The sequence below is a fragment of the Thalassophryne amazonica genome, chromosome 9 (genome assembly GCF_902500255.1).
Source record: "Thalassophryne amazonica chromosome 9, fThaAma1.1, whole genome shotgun sequence".
In the NCBI taxonomy this organism is placed as follows: Eukaryota; Metazoa; Chordata; class Actinopteri; order Batrachoidiformes; family Batrachoididae; genus Thalassophryne; species Thalassophryne amazonica.
The window spans coordinates 81,313,301-81,340,756 of record NC_047111.1 but is presented as its reverse complement, the minus strand read 5'-3'; the positions used below and the strand labels follow the sequence as shown (position 1 = coordinate 81,340,756).

Below are 27,456 nucleotides of genomic sequence, written 5' to 3'. Positions count from 1 at the left end.
TTCAACAACCTGTATACCATGGTTGTTAGCCAGGTATTGGTACTTCTGGTAATGTGGGCAGGTTCCAAGTTCTACTGGAAAATTAAGTCAACATCTCCCTAAAGCTTGTCGGCAGAGGGGAAATATGATGATGTGCTTTACAATATCCCAGCAGACTGCTGTGCTGAATTTGGACTTGATAAAACACGCCAGCAGATGACATGGCTCCCTAAATCATCACTGACTATGGAAACTTCACAGTGGACCTCAAGCAGCTTGGATTCTATGCCTCTCCACTCTTCCTCCAGATTCTGGGACCTTGATTTCCAAATGAAATGCAAAATTTTCATCTAAACTGAGGACTTTAGATCACTGAGCAACAGTCCTAGTCTTTCTTTTTTTCTCCTTAGCCCAGGTAAGATGCTTCTGACACTCTGATTCAGGAGTGGTTTGACACAAGGAATGCGACAGTTGGAGCTCATGTCTTGGATAGGTCTGTGTGGTGGCTCTTGAAGCACAGACTCCAGCCACAGTCATCCCTTGTGACTCTCCCCCAAATGCTTGAATGGGCTTTGCTTCAGAATCTTCTCAAGGCTGTGATTATCTCTGTTGCTTGTGCACCTTTTTCTACCATGCTTTCTTTCCATTAATATGCTTTGATACAGCACTTAACAGCCAGCTTCTTTTGCAATGACATTTTGTGGCTTAACACCCACAAGGAGTGTATCGATGTCCATTTTCCCCATGATTGTGTATCCTACTGAACCAGACTGAGAAACCATTTAAAGGCTCAGGCAACCATTGGTGTTTTACATTATTTAGCTGATTTGACTGACATGAGTCTACAATATTGAATTACTTTTCTTTCCCACAATATTCTGATTTTCTGAGATACTCACTTGAGGGTTTTCATTAGCTGCAAGCCATAATCAAGTTTAAAAGAAAGAAACACTTGAAATGTATCACTGTTTGTAAGACTTTCACTTTTGAATTGAATTATTGAAATTAACTTCTCAATAATATTCTAATTTATTGAGATGTAGCTGTAGGATATGGTTTAAATGTGGAAACATATTGATATGACTGTGGACATCTGTTCCTCAGTCTTCCCTTTGATATGTCTAAATGTTGACTAATCCTCGCATGGGGACCCCAGCATGCATTATTCATTGCAGATGGACGGCCCAAGTAAGCTCCTTTTAGGTGTTTTGCTTCTGTGTGTTTGTCAGGCCTGAATCATAAGATCTTGGAGGAGGGGATGTGCAGTCAAATGATAGATGGGGAATTTGATTTTAATGCCTTTCCCAGGGGTCCAGTCTAGTCGCCCCAGGTCTAGATGTTTGAATACTGTAATAAGAGAGCATTGTCTATATTTGGGGTTTAGTTCCCTTTGTATTGTTTAATAAAGATTGCCCCATCCCTTATTGATGAGGCTTCCATGAGGTCATTTTACAGTCAAAAGGTAGAAACTATCCCAGTGTGGCCATATTGACCCTCCTGTCAATGTAGACGTACATTAGTAATTTTGTAACTGATGTAGATTAAATCCCGACTTGCGTTTGGGGAGTTTTCTTTGAGATCGGTTGGATGACGCACACGTTATTGCGGTCTCTTTGTGTGCAGAGGCAGACTGCAGCTGCTCGGTCGTGGCGATATGGTAGAAGCAATACTGATGCAGCGCCTGCCCCTCCCTGACTCTGCGCCGATCCTCCTCTTCCTTTTTGCATTGCGATAGCTACCGGGCCCGGTTGCTAGGAGACCACATCCCAGGCACAAAGAGCCCAGCTGGTGTAGACTGGTCTGTCGGATACCACGTCCTGTAGTGGGTGTGCGAGTTCATGATCTGTGCAAGCCTCTGGCAGAAAAATGTTCTTTTTGTACCTGTGTGAAATCAGTTGGTGCACGTGCATAGACTGGGTGGGTACATCAAGATTAATGTGGAAGGAGTTTGATGTTGGTATGGTTTCTTGCTCCTTTAGCACCACAGTGTCTGTAAAGGCGGCCTGTCATCTTTTCATTGTCTGAATTAAGAGCGAAATCTCTCCCGTTCTTCCCCTCAAACACGAGTGCTTTTCACTTCAGTCAGGAAGGGTGGGGCCGGTGGTGTCATTTCCATTCACAGAGCAAATTAGGCTCACTTAGCCATCGCTGATGGGGAGTAATTATTCCTTGTGCTTTTAAAAGAAATCCTCCTTTTCCCCATCACTTTTTAAGTCTGTATTAAATCAGTGCTTAATTGCCTGCAGCCGTTTGGCATGCACTCATTTTGACAGGGGTGTGTGCATGCGATTTGCACATTTGGAAAGATATTGTCAAAAGGATGTCGACTCGGAAGTGTCTCTGAATTAAGATCCATTGTAGTTTTCTGCAGCGTCCACAGTATGGTACGGGCCCTCTAGAAATCACATTTCATTTTCGGCCACAGGAGGAGAGAAATGCATGCCATTCACAAAATCGCACTGCTGACGGGGAAACAAAAGATTCTCTTCATTTTAGAAGAGAATAAGTCATGGTAAGATACTTATCACTGAGTAGGCAGTGGATTCTGTCATGTGCTCAGCGTTTCTTAACCACTAAAATGCAGCTATATAATGGGTAAGAAAGGACTGCTTTTCTCTTGCTTATCAGTGCGGTTGCAGTCAGCCTGTTCTTCGCCATGCTGCAGGAGCAGTTGTCATGGCAATGAGCTCAGCCACGATGGATTGGGTTTGTGACAACTGTAATAATGCTGAGTGTGCGTGTTACATTGCATCCTAGCTCTGATCCTGTCAGCACCACACACTGCAGCCATTTAAGGAACGAGCGCGTGCATGCTGTGGAGCTGAGGGGCGTGGTCAGTATCACGAAGAGTCGCTCATATGGCACAGCAGCCTCTACGCCTGCATCACCCCAGTGTGAACACCACATCAACAAGTGAGCATGACCCGGGAAGTGCTGTTTAATGAAGCTCAGGCCACATCAAATGGAAGGCTGCTTTGTTGGGGTGGGGTTAATAATCAGGCACCAGCTGGTGTGCAGATAGGCCTGCCTGCTGGAATCGTGTGTGCTGCATTTCTGGCACCTGCAACTCTGTCACTGTAAAATGATCCAGAAAGGAAGTGTCTGTCTGTCTGTCTTTTGAGCTTGATCAGATTGCAAGTTTTCTTTGCATTTACTGAGTGCCCTCAGAAGCAGAAAGTGGGTAATCTGCTCTGTCTTGTATCTGCCCACATTGTCTACCTACACACACACACACCAAAAATTACAGATTAGACAGATTAGATGTTGACACTTTGCACCAGGTAGGTCATCACTGTGGCTGACTTTGGGGATTTTTTTTTTCCTCTCTTTTTTTTTTTTTTTTTGTCTTGGTGTCTTGGGTGCCTTTGTCTGCACAGACATGTTTACTGACTTTGCAGATGATTCTGTGATCTTAGTGGAATTGATAGTTGTTTTGATTGCACAGTTTGACAAGCTGAGTGAGGAGTCTGTCTGTCTGGGTTTGTGGCTCTACTGCATGAAGACAAAGATGAAGTCGTTCAATAACGTCCTTGTTTTCTTCAGTTAGTGTCTGGCTTGGTCAGAGAGTTACATATGTCAGTGACACGTGTCCCTGGGAGCTCAGCCTTTAGAGTTTGAGCGAACTTTAGGGTGAACTCAGTCATGAAGTGGCATCAGCTTTTTTTTTGGTGAGTCTGACCTCTTGGAAGTCTTCAGTATCTCTGTGCATCAGGTTTTCCTGTTTAGCCTGTGGCCTAAGGTGAAGATGGCCTCTGTTACAAGGTCTTGCCAGAGAATCCTTGTGTTGGAGTTGTACACAAGTGTATATCAGCAGACAAGTAAAGTAATACCAGAGTTGAGACTTGCTGTACAAAGTCTCAAAGCTAACTTAGTTTAGCAGTTAGGGTTCAGAGAAGATATGCTCAACGTATTTAAGATCAAAGAGCTTGTGCGTATGCAGGTAGACAAACTGTTCACACCATACTACAAAACTGGTAGTCATCTGACTACAGATCCCTCGCAGCAGACTCAATCAGTGAAACAATTGAACATCACAGTACTGCAGGCTTGGAACTAGTTGCTGTCGACCAGAAATCAGTTACCATTTTTTTCCCCCATTAATAAATTATCAACAGTTGCATTAAAAACTATGTTCGACTAAAGTGTAACCAAAGACTACGTACTCCTATCTGCAAGGCCTACTGTAACCTCTGCAGTTAAGGTAAATTCAGGTGCAAAATGATGGTCAAGTTACTTGAAACGCCCAGAAGAGACTTGTGAGCCTTTAAAGAACATCAGTGGTGTGTGTTTTGGTGCCCATAATCCAGCACTCTGGTGCCTCTCTGTTGATGACCTCAGCAATTTTTACCAGGGCAAAGAAATGCTGATTGTCACCTAGCTGAGTCAGATGTACCCCTACTCTTGGGAGATGGTATACTCTGCTTGCCATTCAGGACCCAGGATGTTTCTGTAGGGTGGTGGATGCAGTGATCTGCAGCACCACCTTATGCCCCCAGTCTTGATCTTCAGAGCCTGAGAGGTGATTTCTGGTCTTGAGTTGCAAGAAGAGAGTATCCTATGTTCTGGCAGGCAAATGTTTAATTAATTTACCATGAAACTAATGACGCATATATGATGTTCTAAATAAAGCAGGTTTGGTGCAGAGGTCTTCCAAGTGACTCTGCACTTCTTATGAATGACCGTCGGGGGGGGGGGGGGGGGGCTCAGTGTGCTCCTTGGCACAAGCTAGGGAAAGGTTGGATTTACATTAAAATTTTAGTTGCTCTGCCACTGTAGCTCCACTTGTGATCGGCTGAGGTGCAGGCTATATGCAAACTGGTGTCCACCTTTCATGGCTCGTACAGTCGAGTTAACTACTCAGTAGAGGGTGTTTGCTTAGAGTATACAATGTTCCTGTGGTAATGCATGAGGCCTGGTGAAAACTGGGGGTGGAGCTTGGTAAGAGCTGCTTTATGCTATCACAGAGGTAATGATGTACAGTGAGACAGTTGGCGACTACTCTTCAGTGTTGGGAACATTACTCACAAAGGAATACATTACATGCTACTTAAAAAAAAAAAAGGTACTTTTACTCTTAATTTACTGGTTTATCTGAAAGTAAGTCTCTTGACACTTGTATGAATTTGATTTGTGCACTGGCACGCAATCTGCCATGCCAGAGAGTAAACCGTTGCAAACTGTGCACAGCAGCATGCAAGTGCACAAAGAATTTGAGATGTTAAAAATCTCTGGCACACAGTTTAATACCTGTAAACCTTGTGCAAACAAGAACACTGTGTGCCACTGCAAGTCATTGCGACAGCGCATCATAGTGCAACTCCTTTGAAGAATTATAACGAGATGTTCAATCTATAGTAAACATAATTTTACAGATACTCATACAGTAGTGTTCAGAATAATAGTGCTATGTGACTAAAAAGATTAATCCAGGTTTTGAATATATTTGTTACATGGGAAACAAGGTACCAGTAGATTCTCACAAATCCAACAAGACCAAGCATTCATGATATGCACACTCTTAAGGCTATGAAATTGGGCTATTAGTAAAAAAAAAAAAGTAGAAAAGGGGGTGTTCACAATAATGGTAGCATCTGCGGTTGACGCTACAATCTCAACTGTTATGTTCAAACTGCTTTTTTAGCAATCCTGTGAATCACTAAACTAGTATTTATTTGTATAACCACAGTTTTTCATGATTTCTTCACATCTGCGAGGCATTAATTTTGTTGGTTTGGAAGATTTTGCTCATTTACTAGTGTGCTTGGGGTCATTGTCTTGTTGAAACACCCATTTCAAGGGCATGTCCTCTTCAGCATAAGGCAACATGACCTCTTCGAGTCTTTTGACATATCCAGACTGATGCATGATACCTGGTATGCGATATATAGGCCCAACACCATAGTAGGAGAAACATGCCCATATCATGATGCTTGCACTACCATCCTTTTGTGTACTGTGGCTTGAATTCAGAGTTTGGGGGTCGTCTCACAAACTGTCTGCGACCCTTGGACCCAAAAAGAACAGTTTTACTCTGATCAGTCCACAAAATATTCCTCCATTTCTCTTTAGGCCAGTTGATGTGTTCTTTGGCAAATTGTAACCTCTTCTGCACATGTCTTTTATTTAACAGAGGGACTTTGCGGGGATTCTTGCAAATAAATTAGCTTCACACAGGCGTCTGTCACAGCACTTGAAGGTAACTCCAGACTCTTTGATCATCCTGGAGCTGATCAATGGGTGAGCCTTTGCCATTCTGGTTATTCTTCTATCCATTTTGATGGTTGTTTTCCATTTTCTTCTATGTGTCATTTTTTTTGTCCATTTTAAAGCATTGGAGATCATTGTAGATGAACAGCCTATAATTTTTTGCACCTGCGTATAAGTTTTCCCCTCTCAATCAACTTTTTAATCAAACTACGCTGTTCTTCTGAACAATGTCTTGAACGTCCCATTTTCCTCAGGCTTTCAAAGAGAAAAGCATGTTCAACAGGTGCTGGCTTCATCCTTAAATAGGGGACACCTGATTCACACCTGTTTGTTCCACAAACTCACTGACTGAATGCCGCACTATTATTGTGAACACCCCCTTTTCTACTTTTCTACTTTTTTTTTTTTTTTTACTAATAGCCCAATTTCATAGCCTTAAGAGTGTGCATATCATGAATGCTTGGTCTTGTTGGATTTGTGAGAATCTACTGGTACCTTGTTTCCCATGTAACAATAAGAAATATACTCAAAACCTGGATTAATCTTTTTAGTCACATAGCACTACTATTATTCCGAACACTACTGTAAGAAGGAATATAATATTACCGTTGAGACTATTCCAAATCCACATCTTGAAGCGCACAAGAACAGATGCAGCTGTAGAGAATTCCTCTGATTCCGGAGCGATTAGAGGTGGTTTAATCAGCCAAACTGAGAGCAAATATTTAACGTAGCTTTCAGCAGCACAAAACACGGGACACAACGGGTTGCATTGGCACGACAAATTGTGCAGGGGTTAAAAGCATGGAAGTGTCAAGTTGTCTTCACTCTTTGTTACTCAGAAATGGACTAGAACCAAACCTTAAACCCACGTGCACTGCACACACAAATCCTGATCGGTGTAAAGAAGTCACTCTGTCTCCACATTTTTGCAGCTTTACAACATTTGAGATCTGTGGCTGTTTAACCACCGTTAGCCTATGAGGCATTTTGGTGCAGAATCTCTGTACTTGGCTTTGTGTGTGTGTGTGTTTCTGATAGTTGTCAAAGCAGGGCCCTTCAAATAAAGAAGATTAACAAGGTTTGCTTTGTATGTGCAGAAGGACAACATGGGAATTAACGAAACTCTTTCAATGTTTTATGTCCAACATGATGACCTCCCATTCCACAGAAGTGTACACGGCTAAAGGTGCGCTGTTGTGAGAACAGTTGGTGGCTAACCAGCTGAGTTCTTAGATGGCATGTTCATGTTGCATTCAAGGGAAATGAGTAATCTTTGCATGCAGTTTTAGGAACTGGAGTGGGATTACTGAATTTATAATGGTAACTAATTACATCACTTCCAGACAAATATAATGCAGTACACCCAACACTGCTACACTTTGAGTTTATAATGGCTGAGTTGTGGCAGTTCTTCCATGGTTTTTCATAACTTATTGGTAAAACCAACTTTGCATAATGGTTGGTGCCATTTTCAACAGTCTCACTTTTATTTTATCTCCTGTGCTCTTCAGTTTAATCCATCTAGCCCAAGATCACAGAATGTTTTCATTGTCCACCCTAAAATGAGAAGTCTGCTGAGATGAGCTGTGCCACAGTTCTAGAAACCGACTACTAGTAGAAGCAATAAAAGACGAGATGGGCCTCAGGCAAGAAGAGAGCAGACTGAGAAAAGGGTGGCAGAGATGGGGTGGGTTTGGAAAAGAGGTTTTTTATTTATGTATTTATTTATTTTTGTGAGGGGGGGCGATGTTAATGCAGAAGTATTTAAACTATTCCAGTGTTCTTGTCTGGGTGAGTCTTGTGCTTCTAAAACTACTCTTCAAATTGGAGAATATACAATCTGTAATCCAACATACTAGAACTGTTGTCAGAAATGAATTATTTCATAGGTAGATGTGCTGCATCTCAAACATGACATTCGAAAGCGGAGAACCGATGAGCGGAGATGGTGTTCTAAAGTCTCCTCTCAAGCTTTTCTTATTTTTTCGAAATGCTGAAACTGAAGAGTTTGTTTTGGAGTAACATTCAGGGCAGAGGTGCTGGTATCGATCAGTGATGTGGGTAACTTATTGAAGGAAGCAGTGTGGGAGTTTTCCCAGAGGTGGATCAGCAAGTGCAGCTGTCAGCCTTTTGTCTTCTCAGTTTTCTCTTGCACAGTATTGCTGAGAGTCTACAGAAACATTCAGTGAAACCTCATGTAATTAGGTCCCCCCCAATGCTTTCTGAAATCTAGTTACTACTTTAAAAATGTGTTGAACCTCAGATGTTCAGAGGTCCGTCTTCTACTAAAAGGAGGCATAGCCAGCTGGAAAGGCTGCAGTGTCTTGATGTCAGGGTGTATTTATTTTGCAGTGAACAGCAGTAATTCTAGTCATTTTGTATGTCAGACTGAAATCCTCATTAAGGGATCAGAGATTATTCCTTCATGGTTTCTTTCAGAGGAGAACAGATTAGTGTAATCAGTTATATTTGATTCTCCGACTCAGCCATTTGCTGGCTGGTGGTAAGCCTTGAAGGTCCGTCAGATAAATACAGATTAGACAAACCACCCAGAGCATGACTCAAACCACAAACTTACTACATATTGAAAGACATCACTAATTCCTTTGGAAATCAATGAAATTATGGAAAATTTTTGATTGTACTAACTTGCACAGCCTAGTTTGTACTCTGGAATGTATTAATTTATTTTAAACTTAATTTTCAGGTGTTTGTGTGGGCATAAAGACTTCTGTATTTAGGGAATAACCCTATAATAATAACCCTGTGTTTGATTTGTGGACATTCATGCTGGTTATAGAGTTGCAAATTGAGATTTTAAGACGTTTTATGGCGATGCATTGGTGGAGTCGTAAAACGGCTATTTGTGACCGTATAACAGCATGAACATCTGCAAATTATGAGACACAAGGGGATTGTTTCCATTCTATTTCAGCTCATTATCTGCACTGTTAATTTTTCTGTAGGTAATTCGGTTGGCAAGGCTTACCATCAAGCTGAGGCAGCGTCACTCCAACAGCGGTCAGGGCACGGAGTAATCCATCAAATGTGAAACGGTAATTCTGTATCAGAATCCACATCAATACTTAGGCAGCGGCATCGGTACGCAACATTTTCTTGCTCTCAGCTAGCAGAGCGCACAGCCGATATTGTGTCGAATTGTGCGTCTCGTCACATAAATCGACAGTTCCGCGTCCCGACAATATTGCGCATGCATGCGCTGTTACGAGGAGGACAGGAGTGACATTGTCAGGGCGTGGAGTAATGCATCCAGATATTTTGCCACCAGTACCCCGATATTATACGGGCTGAAATCTCACACACTTAACCAATCAGATTCGTGGAAAAAATGTAATTGGATTAGAACGTTGGGTAAAGGATCAGAATATCTGCTAGAAATACTTGTCCAGTTACTGATGAGGTTTGCTAGACTTTGTGCATATTTATATAGCTTTATAACTTAGTCATTCGGGGAGAATGCAGAACTGAAGTGATTCTTTGTTCATCAGTGCTTTCAGTATTTTACTGTCTGGTAACGAAATGTCAAGAAGCCTCAGATGTCATGAGGAAAACCAGCCATCCAGCCGAAGGCACACCTGTGCGATAATCATGCTGTCTAATCAGTATCTTGATATGCCACACCTGTGAGGTGGGATGGATTATCTCGGCAAAGAAGTGCTCACTAACACAGATTTGTGAACAATATTTGAGAGAAATAGGTCTTTTGTGTATGTAAAAAATGTATGCGCTCTTTGAGTTTAGCTCATGAAAATTGGGAGCAAAAACAAGTGGTGTTTGTTTTTTGTTCAGTGTATATGGCTAGCTAACACTAATTGTCCTAATTCAGGGACTGCATATGTCTAAGTAGGCAGTGCCCTATGAAGGTATGGCCTTCAGACACAGTGGCATTTTGTTATCACTAGTTCTATTGCCCCTACCCTGTGTTGCCTAGTAACTTTGACAGCTGCATATGACAAGCTAGCATAGTGGGTGTAACCAACATAGTTTAATCAATTCCCAGTACTCAAATACTGCCATCGGGTATTGTGAAGGCTTTTCATCCATCTGAAAATGAACCAAGTCTGTGAATTTTAAGATTTTGGATTGTAAAAATAGTGCATTTGTATGATCTCTATAGCCAGTATTATGAATAATACTTATAGCTCTTTTCTGCATTACTGATAGTGATTGTGTTGTACCTTTATAAGTATTACCCCATACCTCTGCACAGTACTGTAAATATGGTAAAACCAGTGAGCAGTAAAGAATGCGGCGTGAGTTGTGGTCCAGAATATGTTTCGCTTTGTTTAGAACTGAAATACTTCTTGACAGTTTACATTGTATGTTTTAAGAGTCTTACAGTTTATCTTATCTATTATCACCCCCAGAAACTTATTTTCATGTACCCTTTCAATATCTACCCCCTCGACTTGTAACTGAACCTGTATGTCTGTATTACAGTAGCCAAATAACATGTATTTTGTTTTACTTAAGTTTAATGATTTGTTTCTGACAAACCATATTTTCAATTTTCCCATTTCTATACTGATCCTCCTCAGTAACTCCTGCAAATCCCCCCCTGAACAAAAAATGCTTGTCATCTGCAAATGATACTAATTTAATATTTTGGAAACATTGACAATATCACTTATATAAATTAGAAACAGTTTTGGACCCAATACTGACCCCTGTGGGACGCCACAAGCAATGTCCAAGCATGACGACGTATATTCCCCCAACTTAACAAACTGTTTTGTTACTTAAGTAGCTTCTCACCCAGTGCAACACCAACCTCCTAATCCCATACTGTTCAAGTTTATGTCATGATTGATTGTATCAAAAGCCTTTTTAAGGTCTATAAATATTCCAACTGAATGTAATTTGTGGTCTATGGCGTTTGTAATCTCCTCAACTGATTCTATTAATGCAAGTGATGTTGAACTATGTACTCTGAATCCATATTGACTATCAGTAAGTAATTTGTTTATTTATGAATTTGTCTAATCTATTATTGAATAACTTTTCTAATAATTTGGAAAATTGTGGAAGCAAAGAAACAGGTCCATAATTTGTGAAGTGGTGTCTATCCCCAGTCTTATACAGCGGCACAACCTTAGCTATTTTCATTTGATTGGGAAATTTACCGGTTTGAAATAAGTTACAGATGTATGTTAATGGTTCTGCAATCCATTCAATGACCTGTTTTACCACCATTTAAATCGGTAGATGTTTTATATTTACAATTATTTAGTGTCTATAATTTCTTTTCCATCCACTGCTGTGAGGAACATTGAACAGGGATTTCTTTCTATGAGATTATCCCAATCCTCAGGTTGGGAATCTGGAATTTTTTCTGCCAAGCTTGGTCCAATATTTACAAAAAATTATTAAAACCGTTGACTACCTCATCCTTATTTTCCTTCTTGACATTATCAATGAAATACTGAGGGTAACTCTGTTTTTTATTACCATTTTTGATAATGCTATTTAATATATCCCATATTCCTTTAATATTGTTTTTATTATATATTACTATAATATTCCTTCCTATGTACCCGTATAATCTATTTTTGTATTTCTTATATCTATTTTCTGCCTCTTTAGTTTTATGAATTCTCTATACAGTGTATTTTTCTTATTACATGCATTTCGTAACCCTTTCGTCATCCATGGTCGATCTTGGATTTTTTGTTTTCTGTAGTCTTGTTTAATTGGACAATTTTTATGATGTAAATATTTGTAATATAAATATTTGTATTTTGTTTCATATGCACTATCAACATCACTTTCACTATATACCTTTTCCTGTAAATCCTTCAGGATGATGGTGATGGTTCATCTTTCAGCAGAATAATGACCCTAAGGTCACAGCCAGGATATCAAAGGAGTGGCTTCAGGACAACTCTGTGAATGTCCTTGAGTGGTCCAGACCTGAATCCAATTAAACACCTGTGGAGAAATCTGAAAATGGGTGTGCACCGACACTCCCCATCAACCTGATGGAGCTTCAGAGGTGCTGCAAAGAGGAATGGGCGAAATTGTCCAAATATAGGTGCATCAAGCTTGTGGCACTATATTAAAGAAGACTTGAGGCTGTAATTGCTGCCAAAAGTGCATCAAAAAAGTATTGAACAAAGACTGTGAATACATATGTGATTTAGGTTTTTTATTTTTAATAAACTTACAGAAATCATGCTGTCATTATGGGGTGTTGTGAGTAGAATTTGTCAGGGGAAAAATGAATTTATTCCATTTTGGAATAAGACTGTAACATAACAAAAGTGAAGGGCTGTGGCTACTTTCCAGATGCACTGTAGCTTCAGTACTTAAGAATAAGTATTTGATGTAACACTACAGCAAACAATTTTATTCCTGTGTACAGCTTAAGAGCGGCTAGCATTTTCGCTAGTGGTTAGCTAGTTTAACCCCCCTGTTTTTTTAATACTTAGGTTTTTTTAGTGTAACTGTTGTGAATTTTAGCTTAGTACTTTTGTGATAATCTTAGGAGTGGTTTACGTGTAGGAGGTTTTTTTCTTTTACTGTTCAAGTTCAAGTAGTTTTGTCATTCCAACCATATACACAGTGAAACGAAACAATGTTCCTCCAGGACCAAAGGCGTTACAAAGAATATTATGGTTTATCACGATAAACAATAATAAATACAGGTAAGCAGTAAAGTGCGGTTGTGACCATTTTTATAAAGTGAAAAGCATAGCAGCAGTTATTGACCATAAGTATTGTACTCTTACAAGATGAGTTTGTGTGTGTGTGTGTGTGTGTGTGTGTTCAGTCCAGTCACTGAAATATGTGACTGTTCAGACCAGACTTTGATTGTTGAGGAGTCTGTCTGGGGGAAGAAGCTGTTGCACAGTCTGGACGTGAGTGCCCGGATGCTTTGGTACCTTTTTCCAGACAGTAGGAGGGTGAAGAGTGAGTGTGAGGGGTGTGTGTGATCATCCATAATACTGGTTGCTTTGCGGATGCAGCGTGTGGTGTAAATGTCTGATGGTGGGAAGAGACACCGACGATCTTGTCAGCCGTCCGTACTACTCGCTGCAGGGACTTGCAATCCGATACAGTGCAGTTCCAAACCAGGCAGTGATACAGCTGCTCAGGATGCTCTCGATGGTTCCTCTGAATGTGGTGAGGATGGGAGGTGGGAGATGTGCCTTCTTCCTACTTCACAGGAAGTAGAGACTCTGATGGGCTTTCTTGGTTATGGTGCTGGTGTTGAGGGACCAGGTGAGATCCTCTGCCAGGTGAACTCCAAGAAACTTAGTGTTCTTGATTATCTCCACAGTAGAGCCGTCGATGTGCAGTGGAGAGTGATCATGCCTTGTCCTTCTGAAGTCAACAACCATCTCTTTGGTCTTGTCTGCGTTCAGAGACGGGTTGTTGGTTCTGCACCAGTCCATTAACCGTAGCACTTCCTCTCTGTTACTGTTCCTACAAGTGTTATAATTCTGCTACTTATTCAGTGTAACTGCTGTGAATTTAAATCATTTATTTATGTCTGTGTGAACCTTAGGAGTGGTTAACTTATCCATTATTGGTTAGCTCGTGCTTGCCTGGCTATACTCTTGAATTTCTTGGTGCACAAAGTACACTACTTTACCTACTTCACACCCTCTGTAAATCTTGCGTGATGTTGGAAGATAGAGTGGCTCTCTTTGAGAGCCCATTAGCATCAGCCTACAAACGCCGGCTGTGGAGGACAGCTTTCGGACTGTGGCCAGGCGGAGGAAGCCCCGTACGGCTTGGTGTCCAGTTGTGGTACCTCAATCGCACTCACCACTGTGAATCTGTTCTCCCCTTGGAATTGCCGGATGTGAATTCTCTGAGCCCACAAAGTGACTTCCACTCCTGTCTCCAGGCCGAAACACTGGACTTTAGTGATAAAATCCCCTATCACCCGCAAAGTCAGGTTGCATACGCCGGCTGGCGTTAAATGTATTCCTGGGGCCAGAGCTCCCGACATTGCATCCCATCTTAGGGTGCTGACGCTGCAGAAGGGAAGACAGACTAAAGAACATGACATGAGATATAATCAGTTATTCACGTCGGCACCAATGATGTCAGGATGAAGCACTCAGAGGTCACAAAAATGGACAGAGAGGACTTGTGACCTTGCTAGAAAGATGTGTCTGCATTGATTAATAGTCTCTGGTCCCCTCCCGAAATACTGATGAGGCATTTAGCAGGCTGACATTAAGTAGGTGGCTGGCGCAATTTTGTAGAAAGCAAGGCTTTAGCTTAATTGATATCTGGCCTTCGTCCTAGGGCCACCATGGCTTGCTGATGCCGGAAGGTCTCCACCCTACTGGGGAAGAAGCAGCCATCTTGTCTGCGAACATAGATAAAGCTCTACAGGGAGGGTAACATTAGGAATTTACAGCAGGCCACAGAGCAGGAGACCCTGCAAGGCTTAAGACAATTGTGGGTGTGGAATCCATTAGTGCAGAAAATCCACTATGGTGATAGTGCAGTTTATCTGCCAGGGAGGGAAATTCAACAAGTTGAGACTGGCCCGTGAAAATCATAGAGGGATATGCTTTGCAAACTTAATACCCATTACTACATTGGATGATGTTGAAATTGAGGATGACCCAGTGGTTGTTCCAGCAATAGCAAAAATTTCATGTCTGCTACCTACAACACGCATGGAATGTCTCAAACCTAAACCTGCTTCTAGGCATCTTATATATGCTACTCTGGAACCACCTCTAAATCCAAACAGTTCAACTGTCAACCTCACTGAGTTCCTTAGTCTGGGTCTCATTAACATAAAATCATTGTTGATTAATGATCTAAGTATTGATCATCACTTAGATATCATTGGGTTATGTGAAACCTGGCTTAAACCTACAGCTGTCCTTGCCTTAAATGAGGCCTGCCCACCAATTTAGTCACATCCCTCGTGATGTGAAGCAAGGCAGGATGTTGCTCTTATTTATAAATCTAGGTTTAGCTTATTAGCTGTTGGGGGTCACAAATATAACTCGTTTGAGCATTTGATTCTCCGCTCTGCTCAGTATATTGTGCATTGCCAAGATCAGAAGAATAAAAATCAGCCGTATTACTTTGTCACTATATATAGGCCTCCTCGCCCATATTCTGAATTCTTAGATGAATTTGGTGCATTCATCTCTAACTTGTCAACTAATGCAGATAACATTCCTCTCTTTGAGCCACTGCAGTCTGCTCTTAGAAAATATCATTCCACAGAGACGGCTCTCACTAAAGTGGTCAACGATCTTCTGCAATGGATTCGGACACCACTACGGTTCGGTGCTATTAGATCTCTGTGCTGCATTTGACACTGTGGATCAACATATTCTACTTGATAGGTTGGAAAATCATTTTGGGATTACTGGGAGTGCCCTTGCATGGCTGACATCATACTTGACCAGTCGTTCTCACTGTTTTGTATAGTAACACTACCTCTAACCTTAGTGACATGAAATTTGGGGTTCCACAGGGGTCCATCTTAGGCCCCCTGCTTTTCTCTCTTTATATAGCACTCCTTGGGCACACATTACGGCATTTTGGGATTACCTTTCACTGCTATGCTGATAATACTCAGTTAAACATGCTGGTAACTGCTTGTAATATTGTTCACATAAAATCCTTAGAAGATTGCCTTGCATCAGTGAGAAGTTAGATGTCTAGAAACTTCCTATGTTTACATTCTAAGACTGAAATGATGGTTCTTGGTCCAGTGAGACATCGGCATCAATTGGACCAGTTAACGCTCAGCCTAGGCTCGTGTGTCATACATCACACTGACAAAGTGAGGAACCTTGGGGTAATTTTTGATCCTACATTGTCCTTTGACCTCCACATTAGAAATATTACAAGGACTGCTTTCTTCCACCTGCGAAATATAGCGAAGATTTGTCCCATCCTGTCTATGGCTGATGCTGAGACCCTGATCCATGCGTTTCTCTCTTCTAGATTGGACTACTGCAATGTTCCATTTTCTGGTTTACCACAGTCTAGCATTAGGGCTCCAATTGGTTCAAAATGCTGCAGCCAGACTTTTGACATGAAGCAGAAAGTTCGACATTACACCCATTTTGGCATTCCTTCACTGGCTTCCTGTCCCAGTGAGATCAGATTTTGAGGTTCTGCTACTAGTCTATAAAATTGTTCACGGACTGGCATCTCCCTACTTGGCTGACCTAATTAAACCTTACGTACCAGCCCGGGCTTTGCGTTCTCAGGGTGCAGGACTACTTTGTGTCCCTAAGGTGAATAAGAAGTTTGCAGGTCATAGAGCTTTCTCATCGAATGATCTCCCTGCATCAGTAAAACAGTCAGATTCTGTGGAGACTTTCAAGTCCAGACTTAAGACGCACTTATTTTCCCTTTCGTATGGCTAGCATACCAGCATAGTATAGTTCTGCGCTTTTCACTTTTTATTCATTTTTATTAGGAAACAGAGCGTGTCGCGGCCTCAACTTTACCTAAATTCTGGGTCTTTTAGTAAAGCTTAGGGCTAGTGGCCGGCGATCACCTTAGTATTTCCTGTTTTTCTTGTTGTTTAAGGCTGAGAAATTATACTATTTCTTCTCCTCCTGATGCCTGATTCTTTTTTTTTTTTTTTTCTCTCCGTTTAAGGTGCAGCTCCATCCAGAGATGGGAGTTGTATTTGTGCTGGCGACCCTCCTGTCCTGTGCACCAACAGCATTTCCTGTATATTCCTTTTGTGAATTGTTCTGTAATTTGTCTGTAGCATGGTCGCCCCTTTGAGTCTGGTCTGCTAGAGGTTTCTTCCTCAAATCAGAGGGAGTTTTTCTTTACCGCTGTTGCTCTGGCGGTTAATAAGGTTAGACCTTACTTGTGTGAAGCACCTTGAGGCAATTCTGTTGTGATTTGGAATTATATAAATTGAATCTACCTACCAAAAGCCTTTAAAGGGGTTGTTAAATTTTGTTTCATTATTGGTTTTTTTATTTTTTGTTGAACAAATGCTATAATGCTTATTAATCAGGTTAGTCCTGTTGATCGAAATCTCTTTTGCAAGGTAGACCTAGACAACTATAAAGTTTCCAATTCACCTAACCTGCATGTCTTTTTAAATGTGGGAGGAAACCTACACAAACACAGGGAGAACATGCAAACTCCACACAGAGAAGCCATGGGTGGGAATCAAACCCATGATCTTCTTGCTATGAGGTAACAGTGCTAACCAATAAGCTACTGTGCTGCCCTTCTTCTAACAGACATTTAAGTCTTAATTGTTCAGGAGTACATGGTGCAAATTGCATTTCTCCAAGTTGTCTAATGTTCACAGCCCATATTCTGAGGCAGAAATTGTTACAACTCTGAATAATTGAGTTGTAGCAGACTGGGCTCTGTGTAGCTGCTGATGGTTTGGGGCAGGGGGTCATATGGTCCTGACAGCTGGTCAGTCAGATTAGGGATGGGCTTGGCGGGACTGAGGGTAAGGGAGCACCTGGAGTCTGGGCAGAGTTGGTTTCTTGGTAAACTCTCCCCTCAGGTCAGACATATTTACTTGTGCAAAACATAAAGGATTGTTTCAAAGTCCGTTTTCATATCTTAGTGCAGCAGATAACAGAATATTAGAGGAATCCTTCAAATGGTGATACAAGCACCAAATCTGGCAAAAGTACCCCTTAGAATTACTCTTCTGAAGAAACTGACGGGCCACTTGAATTTTCAATAGGCGGCCACGTAGGGGTCAACTGAAGAATTACATAGGGGTCAAAATATAAAAATGCTCCAGTCATATTGACAATTATACCACATTTGTCTGATTGTAAAGATTCCAAAAAGGTATAGTTTGGACTGACTGAATTCTATCATATGGGGTTAAAAACAACAAGAATGGTGACAAAGTTCAATTTGTACAGGGGTCAAAAGGTAGTTGCTCCAATTTTGTTCAAAGGTGATGCAAATTATTGGTTGAGTTAATAGGGTTTCAAAAAGGAATAGTTTTTACCATGTCATGCTTAGTTATCACGTTATGGGGTAACTTTTATATCACGTCATAGAATGCAATGGACGTCATGATTATTTGACCTTTTACTTTAGAGACCAAGTATTCAACAGTCAAAATTATTCCATTTATTAATCCAAGTAGCTCATTCAACAATTTGCATTTTTTTTTTTTTTGTTTTGTTTTACTAAAATTGGACTAACTTTAACTTTTGACCCCTGTACAAACTGAAATTGACCTTTATCACCAGTCTTAAGGTTTTTACCCCATAACTCCATAACATTCAGTCATAGATAGTCCAAACATACCATTTTGGAATCTTTATGATTGGGGCATTTTTATATTTTGACCCCTACGTGGCTGCCTATTGAAAATTCAAGCGGCCTGTTTTCTTTTTTTTTCTTTCAAAAGAGCAATGTCTAAGGAGAATTTGTACTGGATTTAGTGCTTGTATCACCGTGTGAAGTATTATCTGCTGCACTATCTGGTTCACACTCTGTCCCACAGATGGATGCAGACAGGCTTCTCCTGTGCATGTTACTGTGTGTGACAAGCCTGGTTTAGGTTATTGCTGAAATGGGGACAATATCCCGGAGGTAGTTCCTGGAGGCACTAAAAAGTGATGGATAATGATCAGAATAATGGTTCAGCTAATCAGTGCTGACTTCTGTCAATGTACAGATAATGTGACTCTTACTTGATCCTGGAGGGATGAAGTATTAGAGCAACTTCTCCAGGAGGATGGATGTAGGGCACATTAGTTACCTCTTCTGTCAATCTGTTTTCAGCCAAGCCAGAGGACGTCTGTTACAAAACTACAAATAATTACTGGGCAACAACTTACACAAGCTTCTAATCGAGCAGTGCCATTTAGAAAACAATGCTTTTGACCCAAATGAAGTAAATATTTTGCTTTGGAAACCGCCAAGCCTGATATTTAAAGCAATAAAGTAGCTTTTAGACTACTTTGTGAAATTGTAGTTTGCGTGCAGCTGTTTGAGTGGTTAATCCTGACACGGTTCTGGTAATTTCATTCTTTTGCTTACTGTCACTGCCAAAGGCTTGGATTCTTTTTTTTCTTTTTTCTTTTTTTTTTTTTGTCCCTCTCTGTTAAAACAGTCAGTTACCCTTGTTACCACACAACAATGTAATGAAAGTAACACAACTAATCTGATAATGACTGCCGAAGAAGCTTTATGTTGAGCCTGAGTAGAAGCCCAGCTGCAGAACCAATTAGTTTGATCCCTGGAGTCAAACCACCATCCTGTAACCTCTGCAAACCTTTTCCAGCCTTGTATCTACAGAGCCTTGTGGGGCACAGTACAGCTGTTGAATGCCACGCCAGCGAGTCACCACCACAAGCTTTTGGTTTGTCTAGTTTAAGAGGGAACTTGACATGGCAGCTGCTGGGGTGGGGTGGTCCCAAATTATCTGCCCCTCATAGTTTGGATGTGTATCACAAAGAACTGCATGATGCGTCTTGAATATCCTGGCAAAGGTCCCAACATCGTGGTAACCTTAGGCCTCTGAGCCCACCGAAGAGTCCGAGAAAACAAAGGTGGCACTAAAATGAACCAAAAAGCTACATGTTGACTGTTGTTCACTTTGGAAAACCCTACCAACTGCTGGAAACGAGCAAAATGCTTCTTGCTGGCATCTTAGAGGTGAAACTGAATCCTAGAGGAAGTTTAACTTGTAGCTTGAATGGCTTTAATAGGCGTGACTGAACTGGTAACGGGGCCTGTATGAGTATAATGGATCACAGAAGGCGTGGCCCTGAGACATCTGTCCACTAAAGTAGGCCATATTGTGTTAACAGCTGCTTTGAAGTGGAAAGACCCTGGGGAGGAAAGCAGTAGATTTTACAGGAAAGGTGTCGTATTATACTCTGAGGAACCATGTGCACTTCATTGTAGTTCATCAGCATATATGAGTAAAACACAGTACCACCTGTGACATACTCCACATCGTGCTTCACGGCTCCAGTTTATTTATATTTTCTGAACTTCAGTCTGAGTATGTAATTCAGTCCACAGCCAGACGCCGCACACTGTTATTAGAAATGGAAATTACGTGATAATTTGGTTGTCTTGGTTTCTGTCACTTTGATTCTGGATTGCTTAGATTCTAGTTTAGCAAATGCACTGATTAGCATTTTGGAAAAATTTATTACCAACTGATGACCAGAACTCAGTGTTCCATCCTCTGCATTCACAGGTTACTTGCCTTCAAGATTTCTTTGGCGATGATGATGTCTTCATTGCATGTGGGCCAGAGAAATTTCGCTACGCTCAGGACGACTTCTCTCTGGATGAGAATGGTAAGCATGACACAGTGGGTTAATAATAAATAAATGTGTTCGCATTTTATATGCTATTGTTGTACAATATGAGATGAAGAGCATGTAACCTCATTGATGGATCCTTAGTTAGCTTTACTGCCACTGAGACCTGGATATGCAGTAAAAAAATGTATTCTTAAATCACCATGATGGTGTTTTCACCTCATTATAGCAGTAAGGCTTCAGATCACAGCCCATCCAGTAACCTGTAGTTGTTCTCAAAGCATGTGGAACAGACTAGGCATGAAAATCCATACGTTTATGTGAGCTGCACCTTTAGACAGTCCTGAGTGTCTTTGTCCCTGTACAGCAGAGCCAGCAAGGTCTGTATGTAGCTAACATGGACTTGAATGTTAACACCACCTTCCCAGTTTGTCATATTTACAGTAGACTAGGATTAGTGGTGGTGACCAAGTGGTTAGTGCACTTGGTTTCAGTGCGGAAGGGTCCCGGGTCAAACCCCACCCCTGCCACATTTCTCCATGCAATGTGGAGTTGTCAAAAAAGGCAAAACTTGTGCCAATTCAACGTGCAGATCCACAGTGGATTTGCTGTGGCAACACTGAGTGCAAACAAAGGAGCAGCTGAAGGGACTTACTAGTGGCGTCTAGGTCACTAACTGTGTGTGTCGTCATTAAATAACTTGAGATTTACAGAAGTTAGTCTCTGTGAAAGCTTCATAGTGATGCCAAAACTGGCTAACCAGAGGTAGGGAACCCAAGCTTCAGTGAGTAAAGGTCCTACCATATGTTGCTTCTACCTGTACACTTAAAATGTGTGATTTCAGAGTTCAGCTCTTTAGGCAGGTAGATGAGCCAGTTACAATCAACTGGTTAGCTGACGGTGCTAATTCTTCTAACACGCACAAAAACAAATCCTCTACGCTGTAAGCCATCTGGAGACATGAAGAGCTGTTAGGATGAAAACCTGGACAAATTTGTGATGCAATTTTTCGCTGGACTGAGGAAGTACATGAAGATTTTTTTTAATTTATTTTTTTGAAGTACATGATGTCGGTGCATGGCATCATGGACTACGTCAGAATTATTTTTGACCTAGCATTAGGGGTCTCCAATTGGTTCAAAATGCTGCTGCCAGACTTCTGACAGGAAACAAAGTTTGACCACATTACACCCATTTTGGCATCTCTTCACTGGCTTCCTGTCCCTGTGAGATCAGATTTTAAGTAGGAATGGGTATTGATAAAATCTTATCAATACTATTATTGATACCACTTGTGAATTTTTTGGGTACTAAAAGTAGGCTTTACAGGTTTTCTGTGTCAATATTTTGAGTCTTAAAGTAAAAAAAATATGAAATTGATCACTGGATCCTTAAACTGTGGACATAATAAACTCTACATGGTGGATCCTTGATCTCTGGACATAAATAGAAATAAACAAAATCTGTAGTTATTGTCAAAAGCATTTCCTTTCAGACGTTATTGGCGTAAATGTCACTATATACATCTGAGCTGAGCTCCTGCAGCTGTGCTGCACGTCAAGATGTAATTCATAAAGAATGCAGGACATCTCATTTTGGGAGGAAAAAAATGTTTGTCGATTGTAGCTTATTTTCTGTATTACAGCGTTTGGAAAGAGGCGTAATTTTATTTAAAGCAGCAATTCGTTTTGAAGTTATTAATTCCGACCGAACTCTGTCTCACCAGAGCCGTGCAGCGTTTGGAGCTGTGCCAACAGAAGGGACAATGATTCTCGTTTCTTGACTGCAACAAGACATGAGTCCCAGTTAGTGACTTTAATCCACACAAAAGTGACTCACGATTAACATATTTTAATGGCTTTGAGAGGAGTTAAGAAGCGGACTTACTGCTTCTGAAGCACAATGAATCAAAGAACCGAGTCAGCGGATCAAATCATTGGTTCACGCTTCAAACTGGAGTCGCGCTGCAGAATCGGTTGATTACAGACCCACTGCAGGGTCTGTAATCAACGTAGAGGAATGATCATTTTCCCAACAAACACCCTCAAAAACAACGGCTGAAGGACCGATAAGGGAATCGTTAAGCAAAAAGACTATCGATACCGACGTCTTGCGTGAACGTTGACTATATCTGAACAGATCTGACACTTACATGCACTGTTGTGCAGGAGAGTAAACTCATCATTACTGGGTGTAGACTGAATGTCAGAGGGGCACTGGAGCGTGTAGTTGCACAAAAATTTTTTGAATTGTTCAAAAAAAAAATCACACATGGCGTGCAACAAATGTGAAGTGGTAGTGAATGCTACGTGATCTACTCACCAACACTACATGCAGCTCTTCAAGTAAAGAAGTGAACAGTGTGAGTGATTGCATCACAGCGCAGCTCGTCTGAACAATTATAACAATGTTAAATCTGTCAAACATAGTTTTACAGCTGCACACAAGGACAGAACATGCAACTGTTCAAGGCTCATTGGGCATGAGAACACGTATGAGTCCAAATAGACTTCTGTGGCTTGTCAAGTCTGAATTGAGCTGTTTCACACCACAGTTTTACTTGTAGCAGGTACTGGTGTAGATGCAGTTGCAGAATTTTAGACTTGAGATTTAACACCAAATCTCAAATGTGCGACTGCAGTAAGTAGATAAAACTGATATTGTGCCAAAGGACCTCTTGAAGTAAAAACCCCATTACAGTAGGGGTATAGGGATGTTAAAGCTGTACTGCAAATAAGAGTTGAATTGAATAATGATATGCAGCACAAATTTAGAGTTCAGTATTATTGATTTTCTGGAGTATGATGCTATCAAACACTGGAAATACCTAGCTCCTAATAAAATTTAAACTTTTTTTTAACATTTACAGTTGCACACAAATTGCCATTTCTAATTTCTTATTTATTCTGAAGTGTTCGCCTGTAATGATCTTGAGCAGATGTTTAATTGAGATAAAATGCAGGCATTGTTCCTCCTCCTAGGGAGGAAGAGAAAAATGACAAGTGTTAGAGGAAGGCTGCTAAAGGGTCAGGAGAGGGACTCAAGCAGAGAAGTCTGTTATCTGCAGGCGGCAGCAGGGATGGAAGAAGGTAGAGCAGAAGAAGCACCATTAATCTGTCTGCTGACGGGTTTAGGCCAGCTGATCTATTGGTGCTGATACTGCAGAGAAAATGTAGCACTGAGTCTGTGCTGCTCCCCACAGAACAGAACCTTATTTTTAACATCCCCTTTCCATCTAATGTCCCTCACCGTCAAACACTTGACGGCATCTGACAAATAACCATTCATCTAGTTTTGAGCTGTGTGGGGGGGGTTAAGCATACTAATTGTTGACCTATGATGACATAAATTGGTTTTAGCCTCTCATCATTAATGACTTCAGTACAGCACTGTGCATGATGCATTGCACCTTCTGTTATGACAAACATACAGGAATTATGATCTTTTTACAGCCAAATGTTGACTCTGTGGATGTGATGAAGGATTTTTGGATGCTACTGGGTTTGCAGTTAATGGCTATGGCGGGGGGGTGTTAAAATGGCAAGTTTGACTGCTGGACAGATTATCAAAAACCTTTAACTTATCATATGCACTAAGGAAATGATGGCAAACAGAAGTACACTAGAACAATGTATAAAAAAAAAAAAAAAAAAAAAAATCTGAGCTGCTGATGCAGAAAAAGGGCGTGACTCAATAGTTACCGTATTTTTTGGACTATAAGTTGCACTTTTTTTGCATGTTTTGGCCGGGGGTGCGACCTATACTCCAGAGCGACTTATAAATTAAAAATATACCTGTAGATTCTCAATTAATTTACCGTAATAAAACAATTTTATGTGACAGTTGCTCTGTTTTAAAATGGCCACTGGAAACGGGGCCATGGGCACTGTAGTATGGCACTGTAAAATGGCAGCTGCCCTATAGGTCACGCTGGTTGCGATAACCAATCAGAGAACAGAAAACTGGACGCATATTCCTCACCTCACCCAGACAATGATTGTGAAACAGCGTGTGAAGCAGACGAACACGGTGCTTGCTGTTATTCCGGGAAAACAGCTTCAACCCTTTTATCAGTGTGAGCAGAGTGTTTAAGTTGATGCTGAGAGCTGCGTGGGAGCACTGGGTGAGCGACGTGGAGGATTAGAGTCTGCACTTGGAAGGAGCTGGCGTCGACACCACGGGGAGGTCATGAGCTGCGCAGGCGGGTGCTGCACGAACATCTGCAGCTGACACCTGGTGTGTACTATGGTCCACAGCGGGTAATATGTTAAAAAAGAACCGTTCAGCGACGGTGCGGGTTATGGTTCAGCTCGCAATGTGGTCCGCAAAATACAAACATATCCGTAGGTAAAATGCAGCTCACGAGAGGGCACTCAAGGCTTGTGTGACTGTTGCTGCGACTTCTAACTACCATAGAAAAATAAAAATTTCAACATTACTGATAACAAGACAACGGAGAAGGCCCGAAAAAATGCCACCAAAAAGAAAATCATACTCTGTAGATTACAAGTTACGACTGGTGAAATATGCATCCGAAAACGGTAGCCATCATAATATCATCTGAACTTTTCATGTTGAGTTAACATACCTGTATGTCCTTGTGACTTATAGTCCAGTGCGACTTATTTATGGCTTATTTTGTTATAATGGATAAAGTGGCTGGTGCGACTTATACTCCAGTGCGACTTATAGTCCGGAAAATACGGTAAATGCATCTATCTTTTTTTTTTTCTTTAAATACCATGATTTCTACCACTCTTGGCAAACAGTAGTGCATGAAGCTGATAGCTCCAAGTTTGGTTTGGCAGATTTTCTAAAAGCGTTTGATCCCTTGTGGTTATTTTTCACACTCCTTATGTTAAAAGGAGTGTGAAAAATCCTGTACAGTTTGATGTGTGGCCTCTGGAGGTGTGGCGTGCGCACATGCAGCTCTATTGATACACTGACTGTATGAATTAAAGCTGCACAGGTATCTGCGATGATCCACTGAGTAGATGAGACAAGCTGCCAGTCGCAAGTATTGTCAAAGGCACATTGGCAGCACACCTCGTAAACTGTCACACACACGAATGTGTGTCTGTATCCAGCAGTGTGTGAAGGTTAAGAGACTGAAGACAGGCATGGTAAGATCCCAGGAGACAGAGGGAGGACAGATAATATAATTAGCATCAGTCATGGAAAAGAGGGAGGGACCGACTGGAGGAGGAGACGAGCTGACAGTACAAACACCGGAGGAGGAATGTCTGGAGTCTATTTACAATGATTTAAGACAGTGACCCAGAAAAAAATGTACATGTGTATGCCAATAGTAGCATTGCTGTGAAATTAAAACGTAAAACTTGTAAACATTCACATTCCAACTAATTCAAACATGACTTTTTTTTTTTTTTTTTTAATGAAATGGACACAGCTTAATTTTAAAATTCTTGCCGTGCATTACACCACGAAGACACTTGCTGGTGAGGACTGTTAAAACCTTCTTAAATTATTTGTATGAACAGAAATGACCTAAAAATAAAACACACTGAACAACTAGGACAGACTGCATACGTCCAGTAGTCTGGACATGCTCCATTTTTGTTAAATTCAAAATTTAATTTGCTGGCTCTTCCTCCTGAGTGTGCTTGCACACAATATTTTTAGCATGTTTGGCTGTATAAACTGTCTTCGCTAATTTTTAAGTCCAGTTTGTGTCTCAGGTGTGACTTGGCCTACACACCAATTTTTGTTAGAATCTATTCATCTTTGAGTAATATTTGCAACCAGTGAACAGACTTAGAGGGTGAATGGAAAACCACTTTAGAGACGGGAATAAAAATCAGGCATTATGTCGATAACAGCCAGCTAACTGTCCTGCTTCAATAAGTGAGGCACAGTGATTATTTACAAATTAAATGTCTGTAAAAACCATTGTGATGATGAATCTCTGTGCAAACTGCCCACTGTAAAGAACAGAGTAAATGGTTACATTGTTTTTTTTTGTATTTTGTCTTGTACACGTGGAGAGACAAGATGGATGAAAAATGTCTGCAGAATGTCTTGTATAGCACAAAAAAATAACATGCACTACAAGTATCCATCCAGTCGGCCATTAGGTGTTTTATATAATGAGCTTTTATTTAAAACACATATGTATATAATTATGAAACTGAAGTGATTGCGAGGTCACCTAATGGTTAACCCGGATTAATGTAAGATGATTTTAAAAGCGGATTGTAATATATTTTTTAATAATTGTAAATCACAATAATAAATGATTGCGTTTAAAACATGTTTCACACATATAGCAAAATCCTACACCTCAGAGTATGGGAAACCTGTCCATTGTTTTAGAGCTGCCAGTTACAGTGAATAGTAAAGTTAATACACTTGTAAAAAGAATGGAAGTACTTGAGGTCACCATAGCAAAGTGTAAAGCCATCACTTTTAAACGCTTAAATATTTTAGTGTCCACTGTGCACGTTTGTTTTATTTTTAAATCTGTTAAATATCTTTCGTTTGTGAACCTGTGGCACTAATGGGACTGTAATACTCGATTAGGAACTTGGGTAATGATCAGCCTTTTGTGTGACACGGAGTGAATGAATTTAGTGACCCCTGCAGTTATCACTAAATTGTGTAGTTATAAAAGCATGGAGAACCTTTGGCAGTCAGAGTGACTACTTCTGTCCTCCCACAGAATGCAGGGTGATGAAGGGACCAAAAGCTCAGCGGACTCCAGGGAAAAGTCCTGGTTCAATCAAGCGCAGCAAGTCTCCAGCGGAATCAAGTAAGCCTGTTATTGTCTGACCCACACTGTAAAGTGCACATATCACAACGAAGAGCTTGTGGGAATTGAATCCAGGTCATTCTAAATGCGAAAACGCTTCTAATCTAAAATAGAACGCAGTGATTTCACACTGTGTAACCTGGAAGTAGACCCTAAATCTCAACCACCTACAAAATGTTTGTCCTCGTTTACCTTATTGATGTCTGTTTCCTTGAGGGTGTCGGAAAAATGCATAAATTATGGCTAAGCTTT

General features: G+C 40.9%; 1 protein-coding gene across 1 annotated transcript in view; it reads left to right on the top strand.

The window, feature by feature from the left end:
- The window catches only part of LOC117517507 (neuronal migration protein doublecortin-like), a 62,362-nt gene that overhangs the window by 31,315 nt on the left and 3,591 nt on the right, over positions 1-27,456 (top strand). The window contains exons 4-5 of the mRNA XM_034178537.1: positions 20,369-20,471; positions 27,115-27,204. Coding sequence (XP_034034428.1) covers positions 20,369-20,471; positions 27,115-27,204 — 193 coding nt within the window. The remainder of the gene's footprint in view (positions 1-20,368; positions 20,472-27,114; positions 27,205-27,456) is intronic.